At 36.2% G+C, this 19,006-nt stretch overlaps 1 protein-coding gene across 8 annotated transcripts; it reads left to right on the plus strand.

Annotated features, from left to right (window-relative positions):
* Positions 1-1,560: 1,560 nt before the first annotated feature.
* Positions 1,561-18,734, plus strand: LOC138713366 (transmembrane protein 237B). 8 transcript variants are annotated; one of them, XR_011335969.1, is made up of 7 exons: positions 6,870-8,207; positions 8,900-9,290; positions 10,558-10,829; positions 14,224-14,351; positions 16,874-17,048; positions 17,977-18,216; positions 18,464-18,593. XR_011335969.1 is itself a non-coding variant. In XM_069845758.1 (6 exons), the coding sequence occupies exons 2-6, from the start codon at positions 8,969-8,971 to the stop codon at positions 18,641-18,643; spliced, it is 1,077 nt and encodes a 358-aa protein (XP_069701859.1). In that variant the 5' UTR covers positions 1,561-2,241; positions 8,900-8,968; the 3' UTR covers positions 18,644-18,734. The 8 variants fall into 8 exon arrangements, 7 of the variants coding, with proteins under 7 accessions (XP_069701859.1, XP_069701798.1, XP_069701558.1 ...); XM_069845758.1 differs by lacking the exons at positions 6,870-8,207; positions 17,977-18,216 and adding an exon at positions 1,561-2,241 and having other exon boundaries at positions 18,464-18,734; XM_069845697.1 differs by lacking the exons at positions 6,870-8,207; positions 17,977-18,216 and adding an exon at positions 3,614-3,747 and having other exon boundaries at positions 18,464-18,734.
* The last annotated feature ends 272 nt before the right edge of the window (positions 18,735-19,006 follow it).

Below are 19,006 nucleotides of genomic sequence, written 5' to 3' on the forward strand. Positions count from 1 at the left end.
GGGAAAAATAAAAACAAGACGTAAAAATGAACTAAAAAGCATACAACTTACGGGAAAAACATAAGACCTGGCAACCCTACATGAAGCATTTCTAAATGTTAAAGAAAAGTTTGTCTTGGTCTGCAAACCATTCTTTCGCAGTGTTAAATTTACTACTGCTTCAAGCAATGAAAGCTTCTTTGTTTTCAGTGGGTTTTTTTTTTTATATAGTCTTGGAAACAGATGCGCCTTTGGCAACAATTTTAGAGCCAGAGCCCAAAATACGCGAATTCTATTACTATACCATTTAGCAGTGCAGAAGTTGAAAGAGGTTTAATGACTTAAAATTATCGGTAAACCTTTGAAAGAAAGCAATGCAGTGTCTTTATCATTGCCTCGCTATGGACACTTGAATGTGTACCACAGTGAACGAAATTGAAATTTGGATTCTATTTTAAAGGTGCTGGTAGGTACTATTATTATATTATTATTATTATTATTATTGGTAGTGATTTAAACCATATAGAATGTATGGAAAATAAGTTGTACATGCTTTGTGTAAACTTCATTATTTATTTTTTTTGCGAGCCCCTTGTTAAATATTAGCAGACCCCTGGTAAGCTGTATACAGTATATCATACTAATTATGTAGTTTCTAATCGAATAGACTCTTGGATACTGGCACATGAATAATATCTGTTAAATAGTTACCTAAGGAGAAATGCTCTAACTATATACTGCTGTAGACATATACAGGATGAAAGGGGACCTATTACATTAAGTCACGGAGGTACGGTAATAGATGAAGTCATTGCGAACAAGTTTTGTGAAATAAGTTTTTTTAATACATCAATAGTTTTGACAGTACGAAATGTAATGTGTTGCAACGCTGTAAGGCTTTTTGAGGTCATTGCTTCACAGTGGGGGTGAGCTTAGACGATTTGCTTTACGTTCTCTTGCAAGTCTGGCTGAGTGGAGACCTCAAGGATCGTTACAGTGTTGCAACGCATTACATTTCATACAATTAATGTAATAGGTTCCCTTCCACTGTATAGCATGCCGAAATTGATCTTTTCGATATCAGGAATGCTGAAAGCGTATTTTTTCGTGAAAATATTTAAATCTTTTTTTTTTTTTTCATACTTTTCCTTTACATTTAGTTGGTTCAGACTTCACATATGAGTAGATCACTGATATTAAAGTAAATAAAATATGTGCTGTATCAGGGATAGGTTGCATGACCATGTAAAATACGTCACCTAGTTTTAGGAATAAAACTGCAATTTTGTTTATTTGAATGTTTTATTTTTTGTTTCGGTTTACCGTTTGCAAATGGAGATAAGTCCGTGATAAAAATAATGAAGGGCATGCAAATATTATGCGACATTAAGGAATTTATTCTAGCTCAAATTATTCACTATGGTTCACTCAAAATGTGTCGTAAGTGTCTATTGTCGCTTTAATATTGCAAAACTCGCGATTACAAATCAAACTATAGCTTTTCTCGATGCCGAGATATTTCTGAGAAAAGCCGTGTGGTACGGCTAATTTTATACGCAGTTTTGGCGTCCTCGTATCCGTAGCAATGGTGTCTTTGGGCGTGATCATAGAAGTTAGAGTGATTAATGCCAAACTACTAATAACATTAGCATTCGGCTGTGGCTCAGTCTTGTTACGGTAAACATGTGAAATTCTGCCATTTTTTACCATAGCGCCAGGAAATGATGATGCACATAATACTCGGTGAGGGACAAGACCGGCACTCTACTGTAGGTCAAATTGGACGGATTACAGCGAATAGAGTATCGAACCTACTACCTTTGTCATCGCTTGGCTTTGATACGTGATACGCTGATTATGTTTGTAGTTCTCCAGTCTCGAATCAGATAAGCGCTAATGAGTTTTACAGTTCGATCGAATCTTACGCCTATGGTTAGATTCGAGCAGAAATTTTAATCATTTGTGGCGAAGTTGATGCATTTACTTCAAACTTGAGACTGTAATGTTAATGGTGTGATTGTGCATGCTACAGTAAAGTGAAAATCTGCAAGCTACGGAAATTTGAGAAATAACTGATCAAGACAGGCTGTAATCAAGATGACCTCAGCGTGGGCATCAAGAATAAGAGCTGGAAAAATAATCGTCCTTGCTGTTATAGCGGTGCATATAGGAACTTATTATATAAAACCATTGCTACTTCCTGACAAAAGGACGTTGAAGACAGATGATAGTGAAAACAAAGATTGAACTATCGATTGAAAGGCATGTAAAGTTGTGTAAATAGTTTATGACTTTCGGATTATTATCACAGTATTATTTCCACCGCTGATGTAATGAGGGCTTCCACACACAAAGTCGAATACTTTCTGTTAATGTGTTTGTACATAATAGAATAAAGTGAGGTTATGGTTTCGGAATGAAAGAGTACAATTTATTTGCCATTAATAGGTTCAGTCCATATACCGTCTGTGACTGTTACCCGCGGTCCTATTTATTTTTAATATTTATTTATATGTGTTAATTTAAGTATTACAATAACAGAAAATTTAAACTTCTTTCGTAAAGAATTCGGGATGATGGCACTGTCACCCACTGTCTACTGTCATGGGGTAATACGAAGCAAATGCCAATCTCTACTAGTAATAAACACATTTGACAAGTAATCGTTGAACTGAGCTAATGTTTTCGGTAGGTAGACCTATTACATAATTTTTGAGTTATGGACCATAAAACGTAACTTAAATATTCTTGTTTCCACATTTTTCTCCAAACCTTGGGCAGCAAATTCATTCACGTACAGTATAAAGACGTAGGCTACTTGAGGGAGAGGTGCTACCCCCCTTCCAAAATTTCAATTTTTTTATATTTCATTGAATTTATTATAGGTGCCATACCTATTCCTTAAATCTTGCATCACAGCATTGTAGTAGTAGTTCATTAATAATACATTTTTACAAATCATGGCTTTGTCAATCTTATTTCTAGGTCTTAATCTAATTTCTAATTGTAGCTACTTACGGCTTTTAAGGAACCTGGAGGTTCATTGCCACCCTCACATAAGCCCGCCATCAGTCCCTATCCTGTGCAAGATTAATCCAGTCTCTAGCTCATATCCCACCTCCCTCAAATCCATTTTAATATTCTTCCATCTACGTCTCGGCCTCTCCAAAGATCTTTTTCCCTGCAGTCTCCCAACTAATACTGCATGCATTTCTGGATTCGCCCATACGTGCTACATGCCTGCCCATTTCAAACGTCTGGATTTAATGTTCCTAATTATGTCACGTAAAGAATACAATGCGTGCAGTTCTGTAACTTTCTCCGTTCTCCTATAACTTCATCCCTCTTAGCCCCAAATATTTTCCTAAGAATCTTATTCTTAAACACCCTTAATCTCTGTTCTTCTCTCAAAGTGAGAGTCCAAGTTTCACAACCATACAGAACCACCGGTAATATAACTTTTATAAATTCTAACTTTCAGATTTTTTGACAGCAGACTAGATGACAAAAGCTTCTCAACCGAATAATAACAGGCATTTCCCATATTTATTCTGCGTTTAATTTCTTTCCAAATATCATTTATATTTGTTACTGTTGCTCCAATATGCCTATTTATGAATTTAGGCTTATAACATTGTTGCTGCAGGACATCTGCTGACACGAGGAAGAAGGATTACAACTAAGATAATAGCTTTGAGATGTTTTTAGTCAACTGTCCGAAACAGATCTGAACCTCACAAGTGATAACAAGAAAGCACGACTTATGAGGCAAGTAGTCCAGTAGATAATGGGGTAGGGTAGCCAGTTCCTTTCCCCATCCATTGCATACATCGCCGGCTAGCTACATATTACACTAGATAGACTTCAGATACATACAAACAATTGTTCTAACTCTGACACACATCGTCAAGTGAGATGTATTGCCTGATAAAAGATGTACATATCAGCCAGAACCTCAAGCAGAGGATATTCTAAATTTTGGAAAATCTTTTTGTATGGTGTCCTTTTATGCATACCTATCATTAGTGCTTTCTTTTTTAAGACAAAAATATGCTTGGCATCAGATGATTTGATCCAAAATATTAATCCACATTTCATTACACAGCCATCATTATACCCTGGCTCGCTTTCAGCAGCGCTGTGGCCATAGACACACCACTCGCCTGCTGACACACAAGTCCCCATGCTGTCGATGGTCAGCAGATCGACGTAATGCAGACACATATACAAGCTGTTGAAATTGTTCTCCTTGTGCTTCAAGAAATATGTTAAGTAACAAATTTTAATTCGCAAATTGCAGTTCTACTTGTGAAATGTTGGATATTCTTCTCGTATGTTCCCAGATTTGATTTACACTCTGCCTTTTGAAGTGCTCCACAAATAAAAATTGGAGAAAATTAGGTCTGGGGATCGAGCGGGCCACAACCCTTCACTAATTATTCTGTCGCCAAAGACTGTCAGCAATTGCACGCAATGAAGTCCGAGCTGTGTGAGCTGTAACCCTGACTTGCTGAAACACACTACGCATTTGTTCTTCAGTCAAGTGAGGAAAAAAATGTTCTAAAATTATGGATAACTTTCACTTGATGGGACCAACGTACACCCATTGGTTGCCACTAAACATAAATCAAGTTACTTGCACCCTTGTTGTGGGTTGAGAACAAGACGGTAGCTTGTGTTATGGTCCAAAAATATATTACGTATTTTTACTCCATTCCGGTCAAGCCAGGTTTCAGTTAAGCAAAATTGAGGGTTACACTGATTGTTTATTGTTTTATCTTTTCATTCTTTCATTCACAGCTTTTTGCCAAGGGCAGGTCTTTCACAGCAAACTCAGCATTCTCCAAACCTCCCCTCTTTTCCACCTTCCTCTTTGTCTTCTTTATTCACCCACTCTTTCTGGCACAGTTTAATTTCTTATTTTGTCTGTCCATTTCACATGTTCCATTCTTCTCCATGTTTCAAATGCTTTCAGTCGTTTCTGTTCACTTCGTCGTAATGTCCATGTTTCTGCCCCATGCAATGCCACATTTCACACAAAGCACTTAGTTCTTTTTCCATAGGTCCTTTTTCTATTAAAAGTTCTCTTTGCCATTGCTATCCTGGTAGCAGCTCATGCTACTACTTTTAGCACATCCCAGGTTTATATAGCTGTCCACTTGTTCTGCTGTGTTGTTTCGAATTTGCATGTTTATCGTTTTTATTTTACATCTTGATTACACAACTTTTAACACTGTATCACTTCGGAATAAGTATGATAAAAACTTTCTTGTGTTAAATATTATTAACGTACCTTGTTAACATGTTTCGACCTATTTTCGGTCATCTTCAGAACTGGTCGTTGTTGGTCTTGGCACCTCTTGTTTCCTGTGTGGGTGTGTTTGAAGTGTAGGGTCAAAGAGTTTATGTGTTTTGAAATTGAGTTGTGTGTTGAGAATATTGTTGGGGTGTGTTTTTGTGTGTCTGCATATTTCATATTGTTCTAGTGTGTTGAGTTTCTGGCTTTTGGTTGGATATGCAGTATTTCCATGTCTGTGTTGATGTCTCTGTAGGTGTGGTTGGCATTTGTGATGTGTTGTGCATATGTGGAGGTGTTTTGTAATTTTGTTATGGCTGTGATGTGTTGTTTGTAACGTGTTTGAAATGATCTGCCTGTCTGTCCTATGTAGAAGTTGATGCAGGTGTTACATTTGAGTTTATATACGCCTGTGTGGTTGTATTTGTTTGTTTATGTTGTTTGTGTGTTGAGATGTGTTTGTAGAGTGTTGTTTGTTGTATATGCGATGTTGTAGATTAATTTCTTGAATGAGGTTGCAATTTTATGTGTTTTTGTTTTCGTAGGCCTATGTTAGTGTGATGTATTTTTTGTGTTCTTGTGTTTGTGTTGTATTCTTCTGTTTTTTGTGGTTTTGTTTTGTCTTACATATTATGTTGTCTATTATGTTGGGGTTGTATCCGTTTTCTTGTGCTATGTATTTGATTGTGTTTAGTTCTTCGTTGTAATCCTGTTGGTTCATTGGTATGTTGAGTAGTCTGTGTACCATTGTTCGGAATGCAGCTTGTTTGTGATGTGTGGGGTGGTTGGATGTGTTGTGTATGTGTGTTGTTGTGGGTTTTCTGTATACTTTGAATGTGTGTTTATTGTCTACTTTTGTTATTGTGATGTCTAGAAAATTTATGGATTTGTTGTTTTCAATTTCTAATGTGTAGTGTAGCTTTGGGTGTATTATTTTTCTTCTTTTAGTTAAGGTCTTCATCTTGATTGCCTATTATTAATGTTTAATATACTGTAACGTGACTACCAAAAGATATTTCCCAGGAACTATCTGTTCTTATGTTTGATGTCTTACAGCGTTCTTCTCGATTCTGTCATAATTATATTATAAAAGGTCTCTTATTTGGTTGGCAAACAAATTCTTGTGTAAATGATGTGAATACTTAGGATAATATCAATATGGCCCTGACAATATCTTATTTAGTACTGTAACAATGTCACTATGAAATAAGCTTAAAAACTGCAAAGTGATTTACAATATTATTCTAGACAGTTTTCAGTTTTATATTTTTGAAGTTAAAATCACTGAATTAAGAAATATTTATGTCTATTTATCTTCATGGTTGGATTGTTATACACCTACTGTTGATTGATTAAATTCGGGGAATACATCTGTTTTATTTTCTAACTATGAAGTGACACTTTTCACAGTCCCCCACTGTGCTACCAGCTTCTGCCCTGTGGCTCACAACATGGTCACATAAGAATGTTTTGAAACAGTCACTCATTATTACAAATAGTTATTATATCAAAAATAAAATTGAAATACATAGATTTTTTTTTTAAATCTTCACTCATATTGTTATATTGCTTAGGGTAAAAATATATTGCTGCCTTCTATGCTTTTTCCTTTTGCACTTTCAGTTTCAGTTTCGTAACAAGATCATGCACTACAGGCCGACACCAGGAAAATTCTCTGTATATTGCCTGTCAGGCAGAATTAGTATACATAAGAAACTTAAACAATGGCTGTTGCATAGTAAACCAAGAAACATTCATTGCATTTACACTATCTTCACATAAATTCTCGCCGGAAATACAACTAAGAACTTAACTTCTTTTGGATCTCAGTGAGTCCAGTTTTCTTTTGCTTGTCTTGTTTTATCTTATTGTTACCTCAGGCATTGATCTTAGCCAGCGTACACAGCATGAGGCAAGTGAGGGAAACTCATAACAGCTGTTGAGGTGCCATTTAGCAATACAAATATAAAATAGACAGTACAGTATATCGGATTTCTGTGAAATGTTTCAAACATATTCTTAATATATAATCTGGAATGTGAAATCTATAACGCAGGATAAATACAGATAATTGAAATCAAGTAGTGCATAAGGAAGGAAATTTGCCTGTGGATTTCTGGCAGGAGATATAGAATAGCGGTTAATGAGATTGTTAAAGTAACTATATATACTGTACACAATTTGGGCCAAGAAACGAAAGTAGGATATTTTAAAAGAACTAGACGTTAGTTCCGTGACATTTTCTACATGAATAAGCCTACAGAGGTTAGTGGAAGAGTCGTAGAAATGATGGCTTTAGATGGGAGAGGCTATCAAAGAGGCATGTGAAAAAAAAAAAAAGTGTGTTTTCAATTTCGTCGGTTATTCAAGACCTGAGGACGTGGAAAGCGCATTATAAAAAGTATTATTAAAACCAAAGTTTAAATAAATACAGCTGTTTATCCTATTCACTACAGTAGACCTACTATTTAAGCTATTTTTCGTTTGATTTAGCATACTTCAATTTCTTGTGTTGGCGACACTGAAGTGAGTGTTGGTAAACAACTATGGCGATGTGTTTTGAATGCGTGGAGTTCGAGTGTAATAAACTGTACATAATTTAATCATATTGTGCAAATACCAGACATAAATAGAGAGAAACTCTCTGACCTTCTTCGGTAGGGGATTCTTTAGACATTTCCCACTACCGTTTTCGATAGTCCACATCAAGAGGGCTATTCTAGCCCCTTGGTCCACATGAAGCATGAAACTCCTGTCAGAACTAGGGAAGTGACAAAGTTGTTGTGGGGGTTTTCGATGTGGAGAATTTCAGCGAGACATTCATTGAGTGCAAGATATTCTCTCTCGTGAAGGTACTACTTAGGATGAAATTTGCTGACTACTGGGGTAGTAGACTTCAACCTCTTATGCGGTAAACTTCCAATGGTTACAGGTATTTCTTTACTATAGCGTTACCACGTTAAGGTGCGAATGTATTTACACCCTTTGGTTCTAGTCGAGACATATGTATCGTATATGCGGGCAGGCGGGATCGCTTGAGGTAGGCGGTAAGGAGGAGCAGCACATTCATCTCATTTCCGTGCGTTTCCTTACTGATCACAGAGAGCGAGTCTGGCCGCGAAACCAGATGACCCGGGTTCGATGCCGGTTGGGGCAAGTTAACTGGTTGAGGTTTTTCCGGGGTTTTCCCTCAACCCAATATGAGCAAATGCTGGATAACTTTCGGTGTTGGACCTCGGACTCGTTTCACCGGCATTATCACTTTCATCTCATTCGGACGCTAAATAACCTAAGATGTTGATAAAGCGTCGTAAAATAACCTACTAAAAAACATTAAGAAAATTTATCAAAAGGTAAAGATAGGCTAAGAGCAGAGTACAGGCTCTCTTTTTGTGTTCTTGACGAGGTGATGTGCTTTTGTTTCATAGATGTGCAGCAGTGGGGAGGGTTGCCATGGTGAAGTAAGCAAAATCCTATTTATGATAAGCTCCAGTTGTTGAATTACAAAAGGAGGTATCAGAATCGTTCTTTTTAGTGAGCTAAGCTTAATTATTTGTTTGTATATATTGTTTTAGGTGTTATTTTATGAACTGGTACATTATTTGCTCTCTATATTCTAATTAGGTAATAGTTCCATTTGGAATACGGAAAATTTTTAATTGGACTGGCTTTCCATTACTGGTATAAAGAACTATGGATGAGAATGGAAGGCCAAGCAATAAGCAGAAAAAGCGCAGGAAAGTGAGAAAACAGCCAGTAGAAATAGAAGGGAACATAGAACTGGTAGAAGATAATCCTGCTTTAGAGGGAAGCCAGGATGACGATATGCAAGCAGTTTCGGAACCAGAGGCAGGAGGATCACTACAAAAGTCTGCCCGTAAGAAAAGACGTTCCAGACGTAAGCCCAGTGACAGCAAGCAACGTGTGAACATGCAGACGCCTAAGACATACATCACAGCTGTTCTTGAAGAGCTGGGCGATGACATGGTAGATGAACCTCTTAGATTGGACATAGGTAAGGAATTGCGCATATGGTGAAATATTGATGAATAAATTGTTTTTATCCATGACTGGTATCTAAACTGGTCTTTATTTCACTGTCCTTAGCAAGCGAAACAATGGCATTTCGGATGAGTGTGTTTTCATCTTTATATACTGACCTCATGAAAATTGAACAAAATCGGTTTTCAGAAAACTGTGGACTCCAGAGGTCTGCATTGGACGTTTTCGCTCGAGCGCCAAGTAGTTCATAGCATAATCCGATAGGTAGCACACATGCATGATGGGTAAAATTATCACGAGCGATAAATCCTCGAACGGTATAAGCCGAGCATTAGACATTCGTTCTTGTTACAGTGATGAACTGTGTAGTAACATCATAGATGTTTATCATTTCAAAACTTTGCAGTGTTTAACTAACCTCTCCATAGGACAACTACAAAACTTGCTTTAAAATGTAATATAAATGTTGTAGGTAAATGTTTTTTTTCCCCCCACACAGGAGTGATTTTGTTTTTCCCACATCTGATAGATGTTAGTGGATGTAAATGTGATTATTATAAACTGAGAACACAATCACGATAATGCAAGAACTGTATCAAGTTTTCTAGTAATAATAATAATAATAATAATCTCTAATAATTAGTATATCAATCTTTGCGTCTGTAACAGTTGTGCAGCATGATTATTCGTTTTATTATATTTTCTGTGACGTTATCTCTGTACTAATATTGTTATTAATCTACTGCTATATCAATAATATTTTGTAAAACGTTTCTACATTGTCGCAGTATATACGCGGAACACTATGTATGGACCTATCATATTATATATGTGGTAAATCAAATATTGAATAATTATTAATTAGCAATAATAACTGTATATCGAAGTTTTTCATACTATTTTATTTATAACTTCATGTTCCTGTTTTGGTATGTTCCATTGACTGTTCCATTAAATGTTTGGCATAAACGCAGAAAATAAAGCCGTATTTTTACCGTGTGAGCAAAACATATGTGTATCTTATCTGTCGCCTTCCATACAAGATAAGACATTTATTACGAGCGTATCACGATCGATCGTATCTCACTCGAGGGTGCGACACTCGACCGAGTTCAAACGAGCGATTTAACTCCAATGCAGCACTCTGGTGGACTCCCCTTGTCAGATAACTCGTTCGTACTCCACTTACAAGACCAATGACCAATAAGGACTGTGGGGAGAACACATTTTAATATTCCACAAAATCAGTTGAGAGGACTTACATGTATTCACATTGTCAGGTGACTGTTCAGTGGTGGAGCCGGTGCAGGCCCCAGCCAGCCTGCCTGCAGACAAAGTATATGTAGAACGTAAGAATGGATTTGCAACAACACCGCGGATTAAGATGTTCCAGCCCATCAATTACCCCGAGGAGGGTCTTGTGGATGCAGAATATTCCAGATCTGTTGGATCACCTCTTGAACTTGCCATACTTATACAAAAATGCTGTCGACCGTTGTATACATTGTGTCACGGGTTGCTGGGTGGGATGGCCCTACTCCACATCATAGTGGTGAGTAACACTTAGCATGAATCTTACTTATGAAAGAAATAGTTTCTAACACATTTGTTGTTTTGTTTTAACTACATAAATGATCCCAGAAATGATGCACAGAGTTACTGAATTGCCATACATTTTATTTTTTCAGAAACAGATGCATTATAGGACCCACCCTAAATCTAAGAATATGCAAAGCCAGAAAAAAAGATCAACGGAAGTAGCATTTCGATCAATTAAATTATCGATATATATCGTTTTATTATGTTGCCAACCAACGAATATTGTAGTAAATTAGTTTGATTTTAATCATGGCGGCAATTTCGAATGCTATAGTTAAATATCAAAATTCTTCCTGTTGGCTTAAAATGTAAGCCTAGAATTTGAAATTATGGAATTATAAAGAGAACGTTTTTACTTGCCTTATCCATGAATACAGATATGTTCTATGGTTTTTTATGTGATTGTGGTACTGTACGTTCTGCGAAACATGTAATTCCAGGATGAGTTTGAAGAAATGTAAAAGTAAATGAGATGCACTCGTGTGGAGATGTCATTGGAAATTACAAGGTAATAAATGATGAACACATGAACGCCGTATCGCAGTACTTTGTGAAATCACTTGGATAATGAAGAAAATGAAACAGAACATCTCCATGACAATGTTTACAACAATTTTTTATTTAAAATTTTTGGTCCAGGGAAAATACTAGTAAAAATGTGTTTTTGGAAACACTGGTATTTTCCTAGGACTAAAAATGCAGCATAAATGGAGTAAAATTAGTATTTTACGTGGACCATATTGAATTTGTGGTAAAATATTTTAAGTTTTAAGTTTAGCTTTGGTTTGTTTCTTTAACTTTATTTTGAATAAAATATAATATATTGTAAAGAAAGGTGACTAATATGCGCTTAATTTCATTGTTGTTGGTTTCATTAAATGATACACGTTTGTAGTATGCTTTAGTTTTGTTAAGATGGCATACTTGATATAATGATAGAAACTATACAATATATAATCGATACTATGGAATACTCGGGATGGGTCCTATAATGCATCTGTTCCTTTTTTCAATCTACTTACTATATCAACATCGTTCAAAATAATCCCCATGGAGTTTCTCAATGTTGTGGTTACAGTTGGATGCTGTTTAATTCTCAGATGCATTGAGTTACAGCTGTGTTCAGGTAATTTAACATGGTAAAACGCAGACTCCGAAATTGATTCTTCAGTTTGGGGAAAAGGTTGTAATCAGGTGGACTCATGTCTGGACTGTAGGGTGGGTGAGAGAGTGCTTCCCAATTGGTAATCAGTCAATACATTCTTCACTGGCTTGCCGACATGGGGTCTTGCATTATCCTGGAGAAGCAGGATTTCAGACTTCAGTAGCTGTTTTCGATTCAGGCAATTTTTGGGCGTAATTTCTTATGTAAAAAGTGTGAGTAGTAATCTACAGTGATTGGTATATCAGTAGCAACAAGACCAATAGCAATAACACCTTGATAATCATACACCGTAACGATAATTTGCTTGACTTTTGACTGCTGCTGATGAGATTTTGATGGATGCGGTGTTGACTGATGTTTCCTTAGAGGAGATTGTGACTTTAATTCAGACTCGAAGCCAGGAAGGTATGTTTAGTAATGCAGAAAAATATTAATTTTTCCGAATTGTTTGAGCCTTCCCAAAAAATTGGTTATGAGCCACCAATGTTTAAGATAGTGGGACTGAAGCCGGATGGTCTATGGCGAGTCCTTGGCATCAACCCCTTTGATTTGATTACCCACTTTGATTTGATTACCTGGTTGGGTTTTTCCGAGGTTTCCCCCACCGAAAAGGCAAATGCCGGGTAATATTTTGGCGAATTCTCGGACCTCATCTCATCTCACTACATCTCGCCAAAATGTAAAAAAAAATGTAAAAAAAAAATTGTACAAAATTGTAAAAATTGTAGAAAATTACTAAATTGTAAAACTATAAAAATTTGTAAAAATTGTAATTGTAATATTGTAAAATGTTGACATGTTCCACATCTTAAAGCTTCATTGCTCATGTAAGATCTATGGAATAAAATAAATGAATGAATGAATGAGTAAATTTATGGCGAATTTTCGCGATAAATGGCTGTTTCTGTGAAAAATCTTCATTTCTGCGATAAAAGGATGATTTCAAAAAAAGTATTTTAGAGAAATAAGTTATATTAGTTTTGAAGATGTGATTTGAGAAGTACTGTAACCTGGAATTATGTTATTCTGTACAATGGCCTACAGAACCATTGATAATTGGGTTTTATAAAACATTTATATCAGTAAACTACCAGTGTGTGTGTGAATGTTAGTAAACAGTGTGGTTTACTGTTATGTTACGTAATGTGATACAATTTAGCTAGGAGTATATTCAATAAATGTGAGCTCATTTTATTTGATATATTGACAATTAAGGACTTAAAGCAAATTTGAAGAATTTGTTGATGAACGTATAAAGTTATCATGTTTACTGTAGATAGTGAAATTTTTTTTCAGAGTATAATCTTGTACCTATTGTCAATCAATCAATCAATCAATCAATCAATCAATCAATCAATCAATCAATCAATCAATCAATCAATCAATCAATCTTCTTAATGTATCCAGCTGTTTGCTGATAACATAAAGTCCACTATAGTCCACTGTAGTCTATTCAGTTGTTTTTCACGAGAAATTGTACCTATTGTCGGATATGAGAAGAAGTATAAAATAGCAATTAATATTATCGCATGTTATATGCTGAAGTTTGAGATTGAAAATAAATGTGAGATTGATTGTTTTGTGTACAATTTTCTTCTTAAATCCCACTTTCATATAAAATTGAGATAAGTAACAGCAAGGCTCGTTTACTAAGGCTACAATTATTATTATTATTATTATTATTATTATTATTATTATTATTATTGTCATTATGATCATCGTCATCATCATATTAAAGGAACTTGAAATGAACTCTAGCCTATACTAGCAGACATGTCACTATCAAGATAACTGGCATCAGCATGTGAGGCATATGTCTAGGACTAGAATCCCTCCTGCAATTCTGCATTACCAACCTAGAGGCAGGAGATCAACTGGACGTCCAATGAAGAAATGGGCTGAAACTTTTGTGGACCTTAACAGTCCTTCTAGGACTATAATCTGTAGGGCTGATCATCATCATCATCATCATCATCATCATCATCATCATCAGTCTTATTTCACCATAATGCCGTGTATAAGATTTTTGCTAATTAAGATTATTTATGAGTGTATGGCATTACATGGTGAAGAAAATAATCACGAAATACATCTTTATTTTTGTTCTTCTTGTGACCAGCATATGTCTAAGCAGATTTATGATGATGGTTATGGATAGTTACATTAAATATTTTGTGCGCAGGTATATGGAGCAGGGAATGCCTTCAGCAAGGACATAAACTTCGTTGAAATGTACACAAGTTATGCAAGAGTGTATCAGACATTATTCCACATACTTGCAATCCTCTGCTTCATTTCTATTATGGACAGGTGAGTTTATTTCTTTTTCTACTTATTCTTTAGGGCGATTCAAAATAGCCTTTTGCCTATTGTGCACACCATTTGCAGGGATTAAACAGATAACCTAGAAACAAATACAGGATGTACACAAAAATGATGAGGTTTCACATGACCATGGAATGGCAATGCAAGTGGCCATTTAAGTGTATATCCTACATGCGCTAGGAAGAAAGAAATGCAGAAAACACGAAACTTCAACAACAGTGAAACAGTGTTATTAAGTGAAATAGATTTCATGTGATTCAATGTTGGGGGTTGGGAGTAGCATCAGGGATACTATAATGTACTATGCGACAGGCTCATGTCAGTAGATTTACTGGCATGTAAAAAAACTACTGTGGGACAAAATTCTGGCACATCGGCGATGCTGATATAACCTCGGCAGTTGTGAGCATGTTAAATAAAACATAACATTTTTAACATTTAGGCTCAATATATGCTGTTACTGCAAATACACGTTCTGCCACAGTCCAGTTACTTACTTACTGGCTTTTAAGGAACCCGTAGGTTCATTGCTGCCCTCACATAAGCCCGCCATTGGTCCCTATCCTGAGCAAGATTAATCCAGTCTCTACCATCATATCCTACCTCCCTCAAATCCATTTTAATATTATCTTCCCATCTACGTCTCGGCCTCCCCAAAGGTCTTTTTCCCTCCGACCTCCCAACTAACACTCTATATACATTTCTGGATTCGCCCATACGTGCTACATGTCCTGCCCATCTCAAACGTCTGTATTTAATGTTCCTAATTATGCCAGGTGAAAAATACAATGCGTGCAGTTCTGCATTGTGTAACTTTCTCCATTCTCCTGTAACTTCATCCCTCTTAGCCCCAAATATTTTCCTAAGAACCTTATTCTCAAACACCTCAGTCCAGTTAGCCATAACATAATTCCCTACCCTCACAGTAGAAATGGCATTTTTGAAAATCACTTAGCAACCAATATTTATTTCCTCCAAAGCACAAAATTGCTAGAAACAGTAGTGTTCTGAAAACAGTCACATTTTGCTGGAAGAACACCTTGTATAATATTTTAGAGTTAGCAACGAATTCACTGGCAGGGCACAAATATCGACATTCGCTGTTATGTGTTGATTTGAAATAAAGAACCATGAATGCTCATTTGAAAATGGCATATAAGAATTTTGTATTGGACGAAAAAAAAAAAGTCAATGAAAAGAACATTCTAAGTTACTTTTCTTAAATTTTTCAGGGAGCATTTTTTAACTTTAATACATTGCTAAGACATTACTAATTTACATATCATTTAGTTTAAGTTACCATGTTACAGTGCAGGCTTTATGCCATTCTGAATTACTACAAAGGTAGTTTACTTTATGAACTAGCAGACGGCACCAAAAAAAAAATTAATAAAAAAAAATGACTTGGTATATTCTTTCCGTGGACTGTTGAAATGTATTGACAGAAGAAAAGTTGGCTGATATTCAGGCAAGATTGCAGTGAAGTCCTCGAAAATTATTGAAGTTAGAATCTCTATGATGAAAGAGTAATGGAACGGAGAAAAATTCTCTCTGGTGCCGGGATTTGAACCCGGGTTTTCAGCTGTACATGCTGATGCTTTATCCACTAAGCCATAACGGATACCCACCCCGGCGTCGGACAGAATCATCTCAGTTTAAATTCCAACTCTTGGGTTCCCTCTAGTGGCTGCCCTCTACACTACGTCATAGATGTCTATGAATGTAGGACTGAAGTCCACACATGTGCTGAGGTGCACTTGTTATGAGTGGCTAGTTGGCCGGGATCCGACGGAATAAGCGCAGTCTTAAATCACGAAGTGATTTACGCATATCATATATATTATTTTAATGTTCCGAAGTACATATGATATTGGAGTTGGAACTTAAACTGAGACGATCCTGTCCGATGCCGGGGTGGGTATCCGGTGTGGCTTAGTGAATAAAGCATCAGCACGTAGAGCTGAAAACCTGGGTTCAAATCCCGGCACCGGAGAGAATTTTTCTCCATTCCATTACTCTTTCATCGTATGATGACGCGGAATATCTGCATGGAAACATCATATGTACTTCGGTACATTAAAATAATATATATAGAATCTCTACACTTTAAGCACCTGTATTCAGACACACTGTATATGATTATTTTGCCAAGTCTCTAAATTATTTCTTCTTCATTGTTATTAAAATTATGTAAGTTATAGGTTAAAAAATAGCTTCCACGTGCATTGTATGTGACTGTACATCTGTATTTGTGTGAGTCAGAGATATTACTAGTGGCAGCAGCAGCAGCAACAGTTGACTACTCTCGTATTATCAATGATCTCTCTGTATAAAAAACCATTGTATTGTGAAATAGGAGATGAATGTAATTTTATTACTATACTATATGTTTATTTCATTTCTTTAAATAAATTACTGTCCATACATTGTACCTGGCAGACTTATATATTGAATTGTAATAAAATGTGCAAATCATTTACAGTAATGGTGATTTGTTTTGTCGACAGATGTGACATGAAGCACATGGATGTGAATCATCTGACTGATTTATTCTACTATCACTTTTCCACCATCCTGGTTTTTCTTGTCTACTTCATCACACTTATTTTGACTTTTGTAACCACAAAATGGGATGACTGGTTTGCTCTCTCTCCAAAAGGCCTCTCAATTGAGCAAGAGTCGGTATGTAATATCAGTTTAGTAATATTATTTTAGAAAACTTGATTAATTAAACTGGATACATTAATTTATTTACTTATTGTATAAAATTACGGTTTAAAATGCACAGTTTATTTGTAGATATTGTTCATTGTCTATGTTACATGTAAAAAATTTTAGTGTAAGTTTCTGGGCATATTTTGCACATTTCAAGGGCACTCTTGCATGCGTAATATGTGAGTTTTTAAAGAAAAATCTTCAAATTATAATAACGAGCCATGTACAGAGTGATTTATATAGAACTGACACATTTCTTTCTTTAATTATTCCGTTGGAAATTCATTCATTGACCCAATTTTAGCACCAAATTAAGCAGAATGTTCTGGAGTTTCGATTCCTTGTCACTAGGTGCGCAGATGTTTATGTTTTATTCCTATTGTTGGCAGCACTGACCCAATTTTAGCACCAAATTAAGCAGAATGTTCTGGAGTTTCGATTCCTTGTCACTAGATGCGCAGATGTTTATGTTTTATTCCTATTGTTGGCAGCTGTTTTCGACATTTTGTGTCAACGTGAAAATGCAGTACACATTAAATCAACGACTCTTCTTTGTGAAGCAATACTGGATTACGAATTCAATTACAGCTACTCAAAGGGCATACCAGAGAGAATTTGGTGTTCGCAATCCTCCCAAAAGAAACACAATACTGGGACTGGTAAACAAATTGGAAACAACTGGATCTCTGGTGAGTGAAAAGGGCAAGCATCGTTCATCTAGGCTTCCCACGGTTGTTGTTGACGTAAGAGCACGACTGGAGCAGTCACCCAAAAAATCATTAAGACGTTTGTCGCAGGAGACAGGATATTTTCAGCAAGATGGCGCTACATGCCATACATCAAATGAATCCATGGAACTAATTGGAAGTTTCTTTGACGACCGAATAATTTCCAGGAACGTGTGGCCACCGAGATCTCCGGCTTTGACAACGCCGGACTTCTTTCTATGGGGTTACTTAAAAGACAGGGTTTACGCCACACGTCCCCAGACATTGGACGATCTGAAGCACAACATCACACCGGAGATTCAAGCTATTGACAACAGAGTCCTCCAACGAGTGGCCAGTAACATGGAACGACGTGTTGAGTTGTGCCTTATGCAGGATGGAGGACATTTTCAACATTTGCTATAGAGGTAAATAATCTCCCAAAATTCCTCTACATTTTAGATATAATAAGTTGTCGCTAGCACAATTCGTTTTGAAACAATTAATGAAAGAAATGTGTCAGTTCTATATAAATCACTCTGTATCTTTTGTATGATAAATTAATGTGAAAGACGTTGGAATGTTAATTTGCTGTACTATTTATATTGTTTTGGTACTTAGTGCTATTTATTTATTTAAACTAATACAGAGTGACTATCAATTTGTATATTGCAGGACATAGCTGGCAATCTAGTTGTGTGGAAGTGTTTAAATCTATCTCGGAACATTGGTGCTATTTTGGGCTGGATCCTGGTTGCATTTTTCCCAGCTGAAGACATGCTCTACTTGCATCTATGCAACATGATGAAGTACCAGACCGCAGCACCTGTTCGTGTTGTACCAGCCAAGTACTAGTCTGCTCTTTAGGCATCGTTTTATACACCTCTTGTGTTTCAGCTATGGAAATTCTGTATAGTTTAGAGTGTAATATATATACCGTAAAACATTTTGCTTTTAAGTATGAAATATTTTGTTACCTCAATCACACCTATAATTACTTCCGAGACAGTAACGTTAAACAAGTTATGAAGAGTAGGCTATTCTGGTTCTCTAGTTACGCATTTTAAAGTTGGTATAGATTATTGAACACCTTAGGCACATTTGATATTTAAACATACAGTACAACCTCTATTATCCGTGATAATGAAGGGGATGGACTGAACGATTAATCGAAAAAATTGGATAATCCGTACGATAAAACATTTTCGTAAACGAAGT

Source organism: Periplaneta americana, chromosome 1 (assembly GCF_040183065.1).
Source record: "Periplaneta americana isolate PAMFEO1 chromosome 1, P.americana_PAMFEO1_priV1, whole genome shotgun sequence".
Classification (NCBI taxonomy): Eukaryota; Metazoa; Arthropoda; class Insecta; order Blattodea; family Blattidae; genus Periplaneta; species Periplaneta americana.